The sequence below is a fragment of the Tinamus guttatus genome, unplaced genomic scaffold, assembly GCF_059628265.1.
Source record: "Tinamus guttatus ecotype Peru unplaced genomic scaffold, ASM5962826v1 Tinamus_guttatus_pri_ptg000030l, whole genome shotgun sequence".
Lineage (NCBI taxonomy): Eukaryota > Metazoa > Chordata > Aves > Tinamiformes > Tinamidae > Tinamus > Tinamus guttatus.
The window spans coordinates 3,762,053-3,781,548 of NW_028288564.1; the positions used below are offsets into that span (position 1 = coordinate 3,762,053).

General features: G+C 37.0%; 1 protein-coding gene across 1 annotated transcript in view; it reads right to left on the minus strand.

Moving 5' to 3' along the window:
* Positions 1 to 19,496, minus strand: part of ATP11A (ATPase phospholipid transporting 11A) — a 76,339-nt gene that overhangs the window by 36,277 nt on the left and 20,566 nt on the right. The window contains exons 3-9 of the mRNA XM_088530055.1: positions 7,066 to 7,155; positions 6,479 to 6,559; positions 5,232 to 5,339; positions 3,755 to 3,883; positions 3,157 to 3,260; positions 2,140 to 2,190; positions 82 to 146 (exon numbers count right to left, since the gene is read on the minus strand). Coding sequence (XP_088386181.1) covers positions 82 to 146; positions 2,140 to 2,190; positions 3,157 to 3,260; positions 3,755 to 3,883; positions 5,232 to 5,339; positions 6,479 to 6,559; positions 7,066 to 7,155 — 628 coding nt within the window. The remainder of the gene's footprint in view (positions 1 to 81; positions 147 to 2,139; positions 2,191 to 3,156; positions 3,261 to 3,754; positions 3,884 to 5,231; positions 5,340 to 6,478; positions 6,560 to 7,065; positions 7,156 to 19,496) is intronic.

The following is a 19,496-nucleotide window of genomic DNA, read 5'->3' on the forward strand; positions in this document are numbered from 1 at the left end:
TAATAATTCCAGACTTTTGGCCTTGCTTGGTGTTCACTGATGACTTCAGAAAACATTTAAATAATCGACACAAATACTTACCAAAGATTTTTTCTGTGTTCTTTAAAGTGGCTCCTCTGAGAAGCAAATTTTCAGATCCTAATGGCCTATGAAAGGTAAGTATTACAAAATGTAAATACTTAGAAAGAGAAAACAGACCTTAATAGAAGCCATGTAAAATGCAAAATAAGTTTACTCGATTAATTTTACTCTGCATAACAAAATTAGTATTTATAGGCTAAATATAAAGTCTGTAAGTGAAAGCTAAAAATTTATATGTAGATTCTTAACATTAAGCTCAACATTAAGCTCACAATGTCACAACTGAACTAGCAACCTCACTTTCCAACATGTTGAGAAGATAACAGTTTTCTTTCCAGTATTTATGGTGAATGCATCTCAAAGCAAACCACGTTTGGTTACCTAAATATAAACTCTCATTTTAGTTGAAAGGTGTGTATTTGTGAAAGAACTGTGTGTACATCGTATTGTGTGCAGTTCCAGGCTAACCAGTACATTGAGCTTCTAGAGAGGGTGCAGCGTAGAGCGACAAAGATGATTAAGGGAGCATCTGGAGCATCTATCTTATGAGGAAAGACTAAGCGAGCTGGGCCTGTTTAGCCTAGAGAAGACCGAGAGGAGATTTCATCAATGTGTACGAGTACCTGAGCGTTGAATGTAGGGAGGATGGGGCCAAACAATTTTCAGTGGTGGCCAGTGACAGGACAAGGGATAATGGGTACAAATTGAAACACAGGAAGTTCCATCTTCATGCAAGGAAGAACTTTTTTCCTGTGAGGGTGACAGAGCCCTGGAACAGGCTGCCCAGAGAGGTTGTGGAGTCTCCTTCTCTGGAGATCTTCCAAACCCACCTGAATGCCACCCTGTGCCACGTGCTCTGGATGTCCCTGCTGGAGCAGGGGGGTTGGACTAGATGATCTCTAGAGGTCTCTTCCAACCTTAACCATCCTGAGATTCTGTAACTGGTTCAGATGTTTTTTGGTTTATGCATGTTAGAAATACTTATTAAAGACAATATATTCTCTATATTACTTCTATTAAATGCTGTTATATAATGTACTTATTGTATATTTTTGAATGTATAAAGACATAGGTAAAATAATTTATTGAAAGTAAGAGAAATTAGTTAAAGGAACCCATGCAATTTCAAATAATAACAATATGTTAATATAAACAACCATAGGACCACTTTATAGACATGGAGCATGCAGAACACCTTGGCTGACATAGTAAACTATTGCCAGGTTCTATTTATATAGTAAAAGAAAATACAGAAAGAAATAGCTTCATTACTTTTGGATATTATTCAAATTTTCTTGCAGTACAGAAAACACTGATCAAAAAACAAAAAGCAATCTTGATGTAGAACATGAAAGCAGTTCCATTTACACCAATGAAGTGTTTTGTATGAATGATTGGGGGCATAAAATATTACGCACCAATATAGTAAAAAATACCAGTTGTTCTAATAGTGCTATGCAAGGAATATAAGCCTTAAGGCCACAGTTTTCTTCTCCTTCAATGTGTTCTATACAGATCAGTCTATCACTGGTTTTGATCAAAAAGGAGCATTTTCTTCTACTTTTTCTTCTTCCCTCTCCCATCCAAGTTAATTCCCGAACAACCAGACTGGGACATGAAAGAGCACAGCCCCCAGCAGCTGAGCGCTGCATGAACTGCTCTGGCCGGTGACGGAGACCTTTGCACTCGTCTACAGCACAGTCCTACTTCTGCTTCCTGAGAGAGCAGTGACACTGGTGGACCTCCCTCCTCCTCGTTTACTGAGATAGGAAGCTACTTATCTATAGATAAATTTAGGCAAAGAATATTCTTAGCCAGGATGGAGTTATTTCCCATATTCTGGGGCTCTACACATAATCCAAGAGAGCAGCCTTTCCCTCCTATTGTTGTTCTCTTTGCTGGTAAGATCTAAAAAAAAAAAAAAAAAAAAAAGGTACAGGAAGTCTTGTCTTTGCTGACACAGACCAGATCCTAGGCAGAAACTGATAAATGATACTGATACATACTACATCCTAAAAATGTTGATATTCTGCGTAAAAAAATCTGTATTTTACCAACCTTGCAGTAGGCTCATTCCTATCATGGTAAACATTTATTCGACCAACAAATCTGCAAGAATAAAACAGAAGCAGTTTAGTAGCAAAGCTTATTATATAGGTATGTCCCAAAACTTTTATTTTTTATAATGTAGATTACAAGGACTTCACCCAAGAAATAAACTAAAAGGAAATCTTGTATTTCTATAAAAGATATTCAATTACACCTGTAACAATGTGATTAGAATCCATTATAAAGCGTACAATATAATTAAAACAAATCAAAACAAAAGCATAAAGCAAATAGGCAGTTTTCCCTCTGAATAACTGTAAGTACATTTTATCTATACTTTAAATGATAGTGTTCAACTGGGTGCTTCAAACCAAAAGAGGTAAGTCTGACTGCAGAGTAAACTGGGGGGAGTTGGTAGGTGTGTTAGTATGGAACTAAAACACTCATATTCAGAGGATGGTGACCTACTTGCAGAGAGGATGTTTAGCACGAAAAAACACAACAGAGTACAGCCATATCTAAAGACACTTCATATCAGACTTGATATGAAACAGCACTGTAACCAACCTGAATGTGGCCAGAGTTCAAGATATCTAAAAACTCTATACTTAAGGCTTGCAAAAATACCTAAAAACACCATTCTCAAGGCCTGCAGTTAAAATGCATTGCTAAGTTGGCCCTATGGGCTTTCAAAGAAGCAGCCTGGGATGTCTTCTTTCTCCTGCCTGTTACAACACAAGGGCAGACAGGACATCCAGAGATTTCTCAAAGTGCCAGGTAACTGTCCATCAGCCAGAAAAATGTTCTCTAAAGATACTGTAAGCAGTACAGCTGGGATTTCTCCTAGCAATGTGAACCGAGGTGCCCTGGGGAGCCTTGAGGGGACTCTTGCAGGAAGTAGATGGTTAATGTAATTTGAGCCCACTCTGGGATGACAGAGACTCAGCCAGGATCTTCTCATGAAGACACTGTTATAATGTATTGGTAGGATTCTTTAAATGAAACAAGTAGGAAGTATTTTCTTACTTATAAAGGTCAGGCTGAGGTTGTTCACATTCAATGGTAGCATGTAGTGCATCAATTTCTTGCTCATTGTGAAATGCCTTTGTATCCTGAACAGCATAGTAAGTCTGGAATGGACAGAAAGCTGTACATAAGATAAAAATGTAATGACATATACAAAATACTAATCTGTAGATACTCTTACTTCACTCTCAGTTCAGTGTGAAGTACATTTACTAGCTTCCATATAAGACCTCCTATTTCAAGTAAGATACAACTTTAAGTGTTTCTATTTTGGTACCTTCTTACATTAAATATATAAATTCTTGCAGTGTCTCACAAACCAGTCATCCATGAAAGCATATAAATACAACAAAGGCTTGTGCATTATCTCTGTAATCTGCACGCATATACTGGGCACAGGCACAACCAGAAAAACTGTTCTAAATTTCTCCTAAAATAATGTAATGATAAGAAAAATGAAGAATTTAACTGGTAGAAACTTAAATTATATGGGTGAGTAGGTCTACTTGCACATATATGCATGAAGTTGTAATATATTTTCTGTAAAAAGTTAAGGGCCAGCTTTGATTTAAAAAGAAAATGCGTAACATTTTATTACTTTATGACTGGATTCACCATCCAAACTAGCTGTTGTAACAAAACAGGTTCCATCCCCTCTACTACTTGATAGAAATATTAAGTCACATGGGAAAGTTTCATCTTCTTTTACCATCACAATATCTCCAACCTAAGGAAAAAAATAATATTTGTTATTTATGTAAGTAAAAGCTCAAACTTCATATTTAAAGAACAAGATTCCAAAATTCTAGGCTTATTCAAGTTTCTTTAAAACTCCTCAATTCTATTTACACTAGGATTTACCACAGGAGTAATGAACTGCAGACGTTATCCCTCAAAACCAAAATTACACCCTTTGGAATGAATGAGAGGATTGCTATGTACTAGCTTTCCTCCAATGATCTCAGCCTATTTTATAGAAAATGTCTTTTTAAGTTTTACAACACTATTTGAAATGTGGAAAATACTATTCTCACATTAAGGATACATGCAATGAAAATCCTTCTTTCAAAAGGAGCTTGAGGTTTGAGCTATTTTCCTTGACTCTTGAGGATAAGCATCAAGCTCATTCAGCTACTGGCATCAGTAAATGAATGATCCAATAAATGTTTACCATGCTTTCTCTTATCATTTAGTTTCTTAAAATATGATCTCTGAAAAGCAAGGAGCAAATGAGAAATGTAGAAAACACAGGTAATGAATGAATTAATGTTAATTTAATAAATTTAATGAATTAATACAAATTCCGATTTTATTGGGATGGATAACTGTTGAGGCAGACACATGTAGAATTCAGCCTGTGATTTCTTAATTGCTTTTCATTTCTTGGAAAGCCAAGGCAGAAGCTATGACAGTCACAGGATAAAGTCATAGCAGGAAGGCTGTGAACACTGTAGAACTACTTACGTTTGCTAGAGCAAACAGAAAAAGATATCCCTAACAAAGATTTTACAAATAAGTCACAAGGAAATATCTATCAGTTTTGTTGAGTTCTAAAAATAAATAAGGATAACAAGTTCATCTGCTCACAAAAGATTTACAGACATTGATTTCTGAAAATAACCTTCCAAACAGATATTTAGAGGAATTCAGAAACCAAATGTAGAGGCTATTATCAGGCAGTGCAGAATGTATTCTGAATGTGTTGTGTTTTTGCTACCAGAAATAGTGATTGGTTCTATACGATAATCAGGCTTAAAGAAGTTATTAATTTGCCTACCTATAGAGAACCAAAATGGAGAGAAGACAAAAGACAAATCATGACTGAAACATTACAAGTTGAAAAAGGGAAAATGAACAGTTACGACAGAGGAGTTAACAAAGCAAAGATAAAGCATAAACATCTGCAGCTTATTATATTTTTTCCAGCAGTATCCAATTAAATATCAGGATATTTTAGGTCTAATCTCTATGAAATGTAATAAATACTACAACGTCTTCCACACTACATTTTTGTAAAATTATTTACAAGACCCGTGATGTAAAGCCTGACTCCTAAAAGCTGTTAAGTTACTTACTCTTAATTTTCGGCTTTGTTTTCTAACCAGTTTACCATGTTGAATGAAATGAACAGGGCATTGGTTCATTGCACTGTCGGCTTTATGTCGAAGCCAATCTTCATAACCCTAGAAAACAGTGAAATGCAGCAACGGTGATGCACATTTAGCTATAAAGACACAAAACAAATCTATCTTGCAAGCAAAATCTTTAATTGAACAAAATAAGGAAGAAAAAGAAAAGATTCTCAAAAGAACAAATGAAACTGATACATATGTCATTAATAGAGTCATGTTTTACATTTGTGAAAAAGAGCACTTACAGATACAATTAGTCAACAAAAACACATATTTTAACAAAGATTTTAATGAACAAGGGTGTTTACAATGCATATAGAGAAATCACTGGTGTTTAAGTGATCATTTCTTGCTTAGTCTATTGACTAGGTATTGACTACTACTAAGTACAAGGTATGTATAGAAGTTGTTGCTTACAAGATGAAATGTAGAGAATTAATTTGGGAAGGTTGGGACTCTATATTGAAAGATGGTAAGGTAAGGGCATGACTGAAAAGATGGTCATATTTCCTCATTGCTTTATAATTATGCTGAATTTTTTAGCCCTATATGAAGCATACCAGTCCTCAAGAACATTTGAGGAAGAGACTTTGGAGGCTAAGCAATCTGAATTGCTGAATCATCTTATCAATTTGTGGTATTACACCAACGGACAAAGTGAAGGGCAGGGAATCTGTATATTCTTATACATTATATTCTGTATATTCTTATACATATAAGAATATACATATGTATATAATGTATATTCTTATACATTATATATGTATACAGGGATACTGTAGATTCTAACCAATAGATAGGGAAGATTTTAGCCAAAATGATTTTTATTAACCGTTCATGTTTTCAGGGCTAAGGACATCTTGAAGCTAGAAACAGGTTTATCTTATAAGTTTCTGTAGTTCTTACTAAACTCCTTTTCAATCATCATGGAAAAAAATGTCATAGGTTGTGGATTATTATTTAGAAAACCAGAAGCACAGAAGCAAAAATACAATTACTCTCAGACAGACCACTGAAATTGTTCATCAGGGACAGCCCAAAGACAACATGATATTGTCAGACAGGGACAATATCATCACAACATGTTGTGAAGGCAGGGAAAAAAAGAAATGCATAATAAATAAAATGAAGAAATAGAATAAATAAAATTCTTTCTTTACTTTTCCTTTTTTTCTTATTTAAGTTCTCACCTGTTTGATAGCTGTTACAGTGATGACAAATAAAAGTGGAAGTCCACTTGTAACTGGACTAGTAGGTGTATCAATAATTAACTGTAACAAAAGGAACAAATATTTTCTGGTTATATTTTTGTGAATGCAAGTTGTCAGTTTTTCAAGTAAAATGTTTCAAATAATTTTTTACCGAATATGTAGCCAAGATCAAGTTTCTCTAATTAAAAAGAGCAGTATTCCAATTCACTTTTAAGAATATATACAATATCAGCAAAAAATGAAAAATTATAACCATATGCTATAACAAGATATAATAAAATATATCTATATCATATTTGCATTTTACATTTGAGATCAACTATTTGGATTTTTTTTCAAATAATGCTCATGAGTAAAACTCACTTAAAAATAGCTAGTTATGAGACTGAAACTTTTTTAATGAAACAGAACTTAATAAAATGATATTTCTCTTGGAAATACCCAACTCTAAACATCTAGTCAGGATAGTTTACAGATGACTAATTGCAACAGCTTTTCTTCAGTCAGCATACCTCACTGTAACTTGGCAAAGTGCAAAAATTTATTTAAAAATGGGGATGGCTTACCTGAACAAGAAAAATGATGAGAAAATAAAAGTTAGCTATTCTTCTGAACTGTTCAAACAAATTTTTCGGTACAAAGTTCCAAAAAGTGTACTGAAAATGAACACAAAGATTTTCAGTGTTTGTGAGAGCAAATATTATTCACCCTTCATACCCTAAAATATGAAAACAAATTCATAACTCAAGATTAAATACAACAAAATTACTAGGTAATACCAGTGTTACTTTAATATATTTATTGAAATGGAATCTAAATTACCAGTGACGTATCCTTGGAATCATATTAATCATTTGAGATTTCACACAGTTTTCTGAACTGTGGCAATCTTGGTACTTCGGACCAAAATATATATTTTTTAATAACAACAGTGCTCATTCAGATATTTAGTGACAAAACAGTTCATTTAGAGCCATCAAAGGACTTAACAAACATCTTAGTCATCCTTCTAAATTCACTTCCCCCTTGTAGGCATGACTTGCTGAGGTGGCGTGCCGTGTGTTGACTACTCACAGATAGCAAGCTGGGGACCAAGACCTTGCCAGGGGCTCTTTGGTTCCCTGGCTTTAGCATAAACATACTCCTCACAATAAACTACACTGATTAAGAGTATGTCACTATGTATTTTTCTACTAATCTTAAAAATATCTGAAGTTTTATAAAATGGCCTGAGGTACAGCATTTAAAAGTTTAAACAGAAACTGTTAAATTAACAAAGGAAAAAAATAGAAAAGTGAGAGAGAAAGGACCTTAAGAGGTCATCTAGTCCCTTCCCCTGCCCTGCAGCAGGTTTGGCTATATGCTTTTCATGCTTACATAGCTCACTTTGAAGCTTCAGAAATTTCATCAGAGCATTGCACATCAGAACATGTGAAAAATGCCAGCTACAACTGTGCAAAAACATGTGAAAAAATGGCTTAAGAAAATGAGTACTATAACATCTTATCATCTAAATTATAATTTGGCACATAATGAAGTGTCAACTCCAGTAAAACTTTCATTTCAAACGCAGCAGCCTGGAAAGATTCAACAATTTCTTCTGCTACAAATGCATCTTCCCTCTTCTCAGAAGACTGCACTGGTAATCGCTGATGTGTACAATGTACTACTCTTTATATTCCTTCTGAATTTCAGCCTGAAAGCAAAGACAGCTAGAGCTCTAAAAGGGAAGTAAGTACCTGCATCTGTATCCTCAAAGTTCAGCCTTGAGAGGCAGGGTTTATTTGCACATACACCCTCTTTTAGGCAAGATAATCTTTTAACTTAACTAGGGTTAGACCCCATGCCTGTACAGGACATAGGAATAAAATGTTCTTTTCCCTCATGATATGCCAAAAGTCAATACAGAATAAATATAAATGCTCCCTAAGTAAGCACTCAGCCTGCTTAAGAGTAACTTCAAAACCCATGGAGGCACCTATGCAACAGCAGGATCGTCAGGTGCTCCTGCCCTGCAGTCAGAATTCCTTTCAGAAGCCTGGAATGCTATTTGCACTGCCCCTGCCCATCCACTTGTGCTGGCTGAAGAATTGCAAAACAGAGCTGGTTGGACTGGATTGGGAGTTTCGCTTGCACAACGCCCGAGCTTTCAAAGCTGCTGTGCTCATATGTGACAGGACAGAGAAGGAAGGTCCCACTCCCAGTGACTTCGCCCTTGTAATCAGTAACACGGACAACAGTATCAGCAACCAGGTATCTTTTTCCTTCCAATGTTAGAGCTGTGGTGATCAAAGAGAGGCTTAAATGCTGATGGTGATGCACAGACAGGCAGCAAAACATAAATTAGCAGATTCTCAGATGAAAGATAGTTTATGTGCAGGACTGTAGAGTATCTGGAGTTTTGACTTTCAGTTTTAAGAACAAATGAAATAAATTCTATATTAACATTTTTCAGTTGTCTTTGTGAAGCAACGTGTACATTTTTCACATGAAAATTCCCACTTGCATTCTGAATCCGTCTGTTATGATTTCACCAACCCTCTTAATGGCTGTACACAGCAGCAAAGCTCTTGTTGCTGGATTTTGTATATATGATTACACTAGGCATGAGATGGCAAACCACAGCTGAGACAAAAAAAAAAAAAAAAAACACACATGCTATTTTTGTATTTCTTTGTATTTCTTTGTATTTCTTCATTATTATCAAAACATGGCATTTCCTTGACTTCATATGCTGCAAATAATGGTATGTAAGAATATATAAGAATATATATAATATATAATATTCTTATATAATAAAATATTTTCTGTCATGGTTTATTAGGAAAATCATCTCATTTTTCTAATCTTATGTATTTATTTCCTTACGAATGCCTGCCTTTTACTGAAATAAACATGTACAGGTATTTCAGTGAAAACTTCTATTTACATTTCAATCTGTTTGGCAGTTTTGAGTGCTTTGCCATGTTTCCACTGAATTTTGATCATTTATACAAGTTCCCCAAAAGATCATCCATAAAGAAAAAAAATATAATCTTTTAAGCAATAACTTCCTGTTTATACCTCCCATACAGTTATTTGATTAAGTGTATGGTGGCAACATGCTGCTGCCAGTTATTTAAAAGGTCAGATCGAGGAAAGCAAGTCAAATACTTAAAATCTGTAGAAAGTTCTGGACCCTCAGCATCTGAACACATTCTTTTCTGAAAAGACACGTTGCCTCCACTTCAGCTTTACCATGTTTTCTAAACAAACCTGGAATATCACACTGAAATTAGTGAGTGCAAATAAAGGTTCTCATGCCATGCTGTTTTCACAGTTCATCCCTCCTGGTCATAAAGACCTTTTGGAAGTATCCCACATTTGTTTTTCATTCTCTTTCTCCCAGCCATCAGTAGCTCAGAGCACTATCTACAAATCGATGCTTAATGTGTAACCATCATAATCAGTCCTAGGAAAAATAAGAGTGGCTACTGCCCAGAGCAAGAGTTATCTCATGGCTGCATTCAAGGCAGTTGCTTAAATCTATTTAGGCAGGAAAAAAATAAAAATCTTCAATGAAAAGACACTAAAAACAAAGCCGTGAATACGTTAGATTACTATGCCCAGAGATAAAGGGCTAATTCTATCCCTTTTGAGATAATTTCTAGTAACGTTCTTTAAAAACTCTGAAAAGCAGTTTAGGGATATTTACTTATCCTTTTCAATATAGCTTACTAGAAGGAAAACAGAATACCCAAATAGTTGAAGACCTGACAATTTTAGGATGGGAAAGGCTTAACTCTTCTTATTTTAATTATTGCAGAGACTTAGAAGGTAGAATGTGCATGTGCCTTCTGCACACTAGCAGTAAGAGACCAGAGAGCAGGCTAAGGACCATGAGCAGATGCCTCTAGGGCTCTGAACAGCAGTGAGCTCAATCTGTCTGCATTCAAAGCACACAGCTCAAGTAGGATTGCAGTTGTGGCAACATCTGCACTTCTGTAGACTGCTTGTGGCCACCTCAGCAATGCTGCCAAGTGCGCAGCTCTCCCTGCTCACCGGTTCTTGCATTTTGCCCTTTTGCTAACACCAGGTCAACCTGGTCCAACCCCAGCACCTCTTTGTTAGAGCCTATCCCATGAATTTAAAAACACCAAATAAGATTGCATAACACTATTTTTTAAAGACTCCATATTGACCTTTTGATTTGATCTCTGTATTTCGGAGTTTTGGCTCAGATTTCAAGCTTTACTCTCCATTCTAAGAGGCTGATATTTTCTTAAGTAGAAGGAGAGTTTCTTATGTAATCACTTGACATCAAAAGCTGGAGCTTTAAGGAACAAAGCACTCCAGATTGCGGTATTAAGGTCTCTCAGCACCACCTCCTTGATTGCTCATAGCTTGTTTAAACAGTCACCACTTCTTTTCTAATCTGCTCTGACTTCCTAGTCTGACACTCCTTTCCCTCCACATCACTGGACCCTCTTCACTGTTTCTTGTAAGTGCTTAAATTTATTTTACCAAAAACTTCAACCATGTTGCTTCAACCTGGTCTGTAGGCATCTTACCGTGCTGAACTCTTAACCCCTTCTGCAAGAACGAACTAGGGAAAAAAAAGATAAAAGCTGAACAAATAACACTTCAGTCACTTCTTTTTTCAAACCTGTCCATGTTTTTCTTTTAAAAAATCAATATATGCAAGCCTTGAATTTGCCCATAATGACTTCAGTATTTTTAATATACAGATGTTTATAGCGTCTATCAATTATCAAGAGATTGTATTTTTTTCAAGCTGCCACCTTAGTAAGTGGACTGTATTTTTATGTGTATGCATTACATTTAATATAACATATTACATAGTGTTATAGTCAAATTATACCTATATATTTACTATATATTTTACTTATATATTTAAGGTATTCCCCCTTCAACAAAGAAGTCTCCTCAGAAGTTTGCCAAATGCTTTAAAATTAGTTTTATTTATAGAAATATTACTCTCCTTTTAAAGAAATAATTTCCTAAAATCTAATAGAGCTGAGAACTGGCAAGAACAACTACGACAAAGGATGTGAAACACAGTAAATCAATAATTAGTTGAAATCCGAAGCACCGATTTCAGTCTCTAGACCAAGTGCCTTGCTTAGAATCACATAGTAAGTTGTGGCAGAACCAAGCTATGGTTTTTGATATATTAAATCAGTCTCGCCTCCCACACTTCAAGCAAAAAAAATTGCAAAAACCAGGCCTCTGTGCTTCTTGTGATGCAATAAAAATGGAACAGTGATAACTCTGAAATTTTGAAAAGTGCTTTGCAGTGTATAGACAACTTGGAATGAATGTTGAAATACACAGCTAGTTATATTTTAACAGAAGTATTTACCTGAGCTCATCTTCACGTTTAAGACTCTTGATGAACAGCCCTATTTCTCCACACCACATGATGCAGTATATTTCACATCACATTGCTCGTGGTGAGCCCCTTTTAGAGCAGATCAGTATGCCCACATGAGAAGACACTGAGAACATTCCTTAGCTTGCTCTCTAGGCCACAAGTACTTGCACACACACACACCTCTCTGCCCCCAAGGCATGCTACACATAAATATGTATCTTCTTTGGGTACACGTGGCTGTGCCCATTGCCACTGTGGCCTTTGCTTAGGACGCATTGACTTTCAAACAACATTGCTTTGGGCTGTGTTTGAACTCCTCAGATAAAGCTGTTGTGTCATGTCGCTGTAGAGGAAAGAGGCCTGGGATGCATTGGCATCCCAGGGGACGCCTCCGAATTCCCATGGGCTCTTCTTGGTGGAGGCATTTTAATAGTTCTTTAACCCTCAGAATTAAAGTTTCCTTCAAACTTGGCAAGATAATATAAAAACAAACAAACGAACAAAAGAGAGACTCACAGCCTCTCCTTGTGTTTTTATAACACGATGCTTAGAGTGAGTGCTGCACAGAAGAGGTGCAGCACACGGGCATGAATTTTTGCTGGAACAGAGCTGAGCATCACAGCAAAAGCAAGGAGCTCCGCATGCTCTGATCTGTACTTCCTCTTCGAGCAGTTCCTGGAATATCCTAAACACTGAAGTATTTCCAGTACATTTATATGGGTAGATATATGCAGAAGGAATACCAGGAACAACAAAGTGAGAACAGCTAAATGGACAAAGGCTGCTGGAAGGAAGTGAGGAACATCCCAGTGTATATACACCCAGACAATACCATCACACTATCCTCTCCTTACAGGCACAAATTTGAAACAGTCTACATATTCAGATGCTATAAACTATATTTCTAAAGCCTTGTATAAGCAGATTTAGAAACTCAGAATCACAGAATAACTTCATATGGATTCCTGAAGACCACTTAGTCCAACCTCTTTCTTAAAGCAGGTCTAATTAGATCAGGTTACTCAAGGCCATTTCCAAGGACAGAGACTCCACAACCTCTCTGGGCAACTTGTTCCAGTACTTGGACACCCTCATGATAAAAGAAAAAATCTTGATATATAATCAAATTTTTCCATGTTCCAGCTTGTCTCCACTGCCTCTCATCTTTCCACCAAGTACCTCCATCAAGCAGAGTCTGGCTCCATATTCTCTGTATTCTCCAATCATGCAGTTGTAAACAGCCATCTACAACACAGAGCTCCCCCAGAGGCCTTCTCATCATTAGGCTCAACAGACCCATTCCCACAGGCACTCCTCATGTCACGTTCTCCAGTCCCTGACCAACCTGGTGGCCTCGGCTGGACTTGCTCTAGCGTGTCAATGTCATTTTTGTATTGGGGAGCTCAAAACTAAACATACTATTCCAGATGTGTGCTCGTTCTTATGAAGCCAAATAGATCATTTCTGTCAGTTGGCTGGCAGGACTCTTCTCTGTGCAGCCCACGATGTTTTTCAGCCTTCTTTCTTGCAAGGCTGCATGTCATTGAACGTAGTATTCTACAGGGATTTCCATTCACCTTATTATCATCCACTCATCCAGCCTGCATCTCATCTGCTTGATAATACAGACAACATAGAACACTGTCAAAATCTTGCAAAAATCAAGTTACACAATATTCATTGCTCTCCCCTCATCCTCATCATAGAAAGCAATGAAGTTGGTCAGGCATGACTTGCCCCTCGTTAACCAATGCTGGCTGCTCTCAATCACTTCTTGTCCTTCACCTGTTTAAAGAGCTTATGAGAGGATTTGTTCCTTAATCTTCCAAGGGACTGAGGTGAGGCTGATCCTGTAGCTCCCCGGCTCCTCCTTCTCGTCTTTCTTGCAGATGGGTGTGACATTTGCCTTTTTCCAGCCATCAGGAACTTCTCCTGTTGCCTGTCCTGACTGCCAGCTGTGTCAAAGCAAAGCTCAGTGCAGCCCACTCTTTTGCACAGACAGAACCCCCCCCTCCTCACCTTCCTACTCTTATTTTTTTTCTGAAAAGCAGCAGTCCCTCCACAGCAGCACTCATCCCCTCCCTGCCCCCAAGCTCTGTAGTCATTCTCATTACGTGTCAGGTTACCCCTTGCAGTACATGCAGTACGTGCCCACATGCAGGACCGGCAAGAAGGGCAAGTTCCTCGGAGCAGCAAGCCTGAGGGCCAAACAAAGTTAATGCAGTCTCTCTGCAGCAACATGGATCCTGGCCAACAAGCTTCCCAAGACAACAGGTTAGAGTGGCAGGTAGCTGCCTCCACCCTCTGCAGGAGAGGGTCTCCAGTAACTGTCACTTGCCTTTTCCACTACACAGGGCCCTGAAGGACTCAAATGCCCCTGAAGAACCATCATTCCCTGATGGATCATCTTTGTCCTCACGAGTACACTACCTGAAAGAAGAGGTGCAGCCTGCTGTCAGAAGTCACAAGCTTTCAGCCTTCTCCATCTTTACAGTTACTCTCCACTATCCACTTAGCCAGAACCTCCACTTGACCCTCCTTCCTTGCTTTGTGTGGTTCAGGCTCTGCAGAGTGTCTGCAAAGACCGCATACATCTCCCCATCCTTTCCCATGAGGGAACACAGCCTGCTGATCTCTCCCTGCAGCTCCTTCCCCAGCAACTCAGCACAGCGACAGGACCTCACCTCTGACAGGAGAGGCCACTGCTGTTTCCGGTCCCAGGGAGCTGCATTAGCCACTCACTACAAATCCAGATTTGGAGAGCAATGACCACCTGCTGGTGCTCCCTCCCGCCAAGGGCATTAGCACCAGCTGGTGCTGGGAAGGCTGCCTTGCAGCAAGTTGAGAGTTGAGTTACCACTGCATCCAGGCAGCCCCACGCGATCTCACACACTGGCCGCGTTACCTGGAGCTTCTTCAGAGGCATCAGCAATGGGAAGCTGTTTCAAGGTGCCTGCCACTCTACCACACAGCAGGGACATTTTGCCCATTCCCAACCCTAAGGGTCCCCTCTTGTAAGACTAAGAGCCCACCAGACCACAGCTGAGAGCCTGTGAGCACAGTCACTGCGCACGCTGCCCACACAGCAAACAGCATCTTTATGGGAATGTATATGCAAAGCAAATGTCGAGAAAATCATTCAGTGGACAGTGTTGTGAACAGCATGCACTCTAAATACAAAGTTGGTTATTATTAATATTGCTATTTCATTAGTATTTAATAGTTTAATATACAACATACAAAAAACATAATTTTGAAACCCCATTTTCCATAGGTTTGTATTTTTCCCAGTACATATGTCTAAAATTCTCAGATTAGGCTTGCATATTACTGTGATTTACTAAGAGTAATATTCTTGCAGTGAGTACTAAAAAGGATGTAGGAACCTTAGGACAATAGTTAAATAACAGATAGCAGAAACAGGTAGCCTGTAAATAACAGGTAGCCTGTCCTTTTTATTAGATTTATACTGAAGTTATTTTTAGGTCATTTAGAATTACCTACAGTCCAGGCCACTGCGTAATAAAGTGCTTTGTCAGAGTGAGGCTCTGAAACAATGTAACATATTACCTCTTAAATCTAGAACGGCCTACCAATTAAAAAAGAAAAAAAAAAAGAAAGAAAAAAGAAAGGCTGTTTGGCACTGCAGCACTTGGTGGATTAAAAAGCCTTACCACCTTTGCAATTTCTGATTTAAAGATATTGTATATTAGGAAGAAAGTCAGTCTTGGACTTCTGTAGCAAATTAATTAGGGTTATGAGATGAATTAAAAAACTAAAATCTTGTAATAGGAGCAATTTGCAATACCTCAGAGAAACCCTGCATTAGACTGAACATGAAACAGAACAAAGTTATGGTTGTCCATTTCATACTTTCTCATAGACTAATGATTTTGATCCTCTGAGCAAACAATTTTGCGATTTTTTTTTCTTTTCTTTTTTCTTAGTAGAGAATAATAGGAACAGACACACTCAAGCACACTTTTGCTTTTCCATCTTATCCTTTTTTCATCTTGTTATTCTCCATTACTTACATATGACTAGACAAGAAAATGTTAGCGTCATCCACTGAAACCTGCCCAAATTACTTATATTTATTTAACTGTTAGTCACTGAGATTGAAATGACTCAGAAATAATAAGATTAGTACTGAAAGCAGCTAAGTCTTCCCTTGCAATTTATAGGAATCTCAACGTGCAGAATTACCGTTTCAGGCTATTCTCATACAAATCAACATTCAGATCGGTATCAAAGAGAAGCTTTCAGGAAATGTGAAAATACCAGAAGAAAATATTATTTTTGAGACAAAATAGGAGCCCTTATGGTCAGTTAAAATATGGCATTTCAACAGCAGGAGGTAATAGCAATACCATTTGCCATTCAAATTCATCTCAGTGCTTCTTTATAATAACCTAGCCAGGACAAAGCTATAGTACAAGTCAGAATTCCATAATTTCATAGTGTAATTCACATTGAATGAAATATCTTTAACCGAGGACGATGTTTTCAAGTAAGAGTTCTTCATCCACTGTAGAATCAATCTTGCATTTCATTTAGTCATATCCCACCACATCAGCCTTCGGTGTTCCTAAGCCCCACAGCCTCCAGTTATGTTAGTGACCCAGATACATGTCCGTAGTGCAGCTCTTGAGATTTCCCTTTATGAAACTATGAAAGGTTGTGACCCAGGATTGATGTTATCAGGACAAAATGCTATATACTGATTACTCACAGACTGTAAACAAGAATAAAAGGCCTATTTACAGGGCTTGCAAACCTGAATCTTTTAAGTTGCTCTTAGCCAGCTTTTTCTATGGGTGGTAAGGAAAAAAGAGTCAGTCCTCCTGCAGAGTCTCCTGTGTTCCTCAGGTTGTCAGCTTTTATTGACACACTGGGAGATGTCCGACCCCTCACTCAACAGATCATTCCTACCCTGGCATCTCTGAAATATTTGACTCTTTCTGGCAGGTCATTCTGTATTTTCTCTGTCAAAAGCAGTAAGCAACTCTAATCACACAAGTACTCACAGAATTTCATATTGTTCCCTCAGAAAGATCTAATTTTTACAGACTCCTCACTCTTGCTCAAAAAAGAGACAGACGTACACACCAAATCAGTCACTAGTTCATTGACTCAGCAAGGAGATGCAAATTCCTACTGTGTCTACACATTGAAGAGATCTTTTAAGCATGGTAGTTCTATAAATATATCAGATGCACATACAAATATAAATACATCTATAAATATAAATAAACCAGATCAATTCAATAGACAGAAGAAGAAAGTGGAATGTTACAAATTATTAACAGTTGAATAAAGAGTTGAAAACACTATGCCCTTCTATAAATCCACAGTTAGCCTCTACATTGAATGCTGTGTGTTTTTTTCCATCCTAAAAAACTCTATAGCTGACTTGAGAAAAGGTACAGAAAAATCTGAGCGGAAGTATGAATTAGCTTCTGCATAAGGAATATTGGAATATACAGATTATGTAGCCTGGAAAAGAATATCATAAACAGAAGTGAGAAGACAAACAGGGATAAAGAGTTGTTTTCAAATAGTAAGACTTTAAAAATGAAATGAAATTAGCAGGTAGCATTTTCAACTTACGGTGGTCATGGCTAATGTACTGCTAAACTGTAGAAATATTTGCCACAAGAAATTACGGAATCTGAAAGTTTATTTGGGTTCAAGAAGTTGACAGTTAAAAAAGAAATTGAAGAAAATCACAGATGAGAAACCCGGATAAAAAAATATTAAATAAAAAGTCCTCCTCTTTTGAGTCACAAATACCTGACTCAAAGATCAGCAAATGTGAGTGAGTGTCCAGTGGAACCAGACTCCATGCTTGATTGCTCTTGCACTCTTCCCTCCCGTGGAAAACATCCCGTGCTTCCTGCACCTTTGGTCAGTACCACAGTGGCTAGACAGGCACACTGACAAACTACCATGTGTGTAAGGATAGTCTTTTTAGCTAACTGGTTGGGATACTCTGGGCACAACAAAAATATCAAAATTGCACCTTGAAATTTTAAGATTAACTTAAGTTTTATATTGACTAGTAGTACTTTATATTCTATATATACTAGTAAAACTTTATATTTTGTAATTCATCGAGTTTAAGAAAAAAAAAAGCCAACTTCTTATGTTAATCTAATTCAGAAAGGGGAAAAGAGCGATTTCTGACCAAATTCTGTTAACTGTTACTGCTGTATAATTTTCACTTATTTTCCATTTTACTCCATAGTTAATAGAATCAGTAAATTATTTCTAATTTTGATTTATTTTGAACAGGAAGAAAAGCAAGGTTCATACAGCTTAACAGCTAGAAATATGAACATTAAGATCCCCCTTACAAAGGTCAATACGTTTAGAACATAAGCCAACTCTGCACACCATCTACAAGACATTAATTTATGCCTTCTCTCATTTCAACACAGCTTTTGTGTAGGACATTCTTAAAAGCATAATTGAACCAAAATCAAATCAACAGGACATTTGGATTTGTTCAAAGTCTGTCTAGAAATCATTTTCTCCATAAGAAACGTGTCATTAAGCAGATAATATTAACCATGTTGTACAGTAACATTGCAATATACAAAAAGCATCCTTCTGTCCTGCAATCAAATTACTATCTTGTTGACACCAGGAAACCTCTGGTGAAGCCAAGTGAAGTTTACTTACTGAGTTATTATTCTTTGAAAAGAATAATGATATGAATCCTAAATTTTCCTAGTTAGTTCAAGCTGCCATATTTTTTCAGTGTTTTATGACAGGTTATTTGTCAAGATAGCAGAATAAAGATAGTCCAGTTGATGAGGTTTCTTCACGGTTTTAAACATCACTCTTCAGAAATTCAGTTTGTCTTAACTTTGTAAAATCTGTATGTAGAAGTTGGGAGTCCCTCACCCCTGAAGAACAATTATCTTCCTTCTTGTATGAGTATGAAAGACCTATAAACCCACAGCTGAAAGTTACTGTCTGTCTTACCAACACAAGAGTAAGGAAATATCCTTCATGGTTGAAATAACATTACACACTGTGCTTGCATGTATGTATTTTACTTTAACAATTATGTCCATTTCCCACTTTATTTTTGTACATTTAATAATTTTTCAGTCAGTTTAAGACTGTGTTTCCTAAGTTGTGGTAAGTGCCCCTGAAAGGGTACATAAAGGAACGGGTGAGGACAGTGAAAGGCTAAGAGCTAAGTAACTTCCAGAACCTGAGCATCGTGCTTTGCTCAGGCTCCACCCAGGGGAATAGGTGAATAATGGAGTTTACTTGAAAGGAAAAGTAGAGGCAAGATAAAATCAAAAGTTCTCATAAATACCATCTTTAAAGAACTTTCATCAGTCTAACAAATTTTTGTACAATATTACAATGCATTAATATGAACTTTATTCTTCCTGAAATAGCACTGCTGTATTTACCTTCACAATAAGACTTAGTAACTTTTAAAATTTTAATGAGTTTAATAAATAAATAGCAAATTTGAGAAACACTTAGGAAAAAAATATTACTCATATTAACAAAATTTTGTTCATGGAAAACCACTTATAGCTGACAACTAAATAGTTTAATATGTAAAGTGTTTAACTGCACATGTTTTACAGATAAATA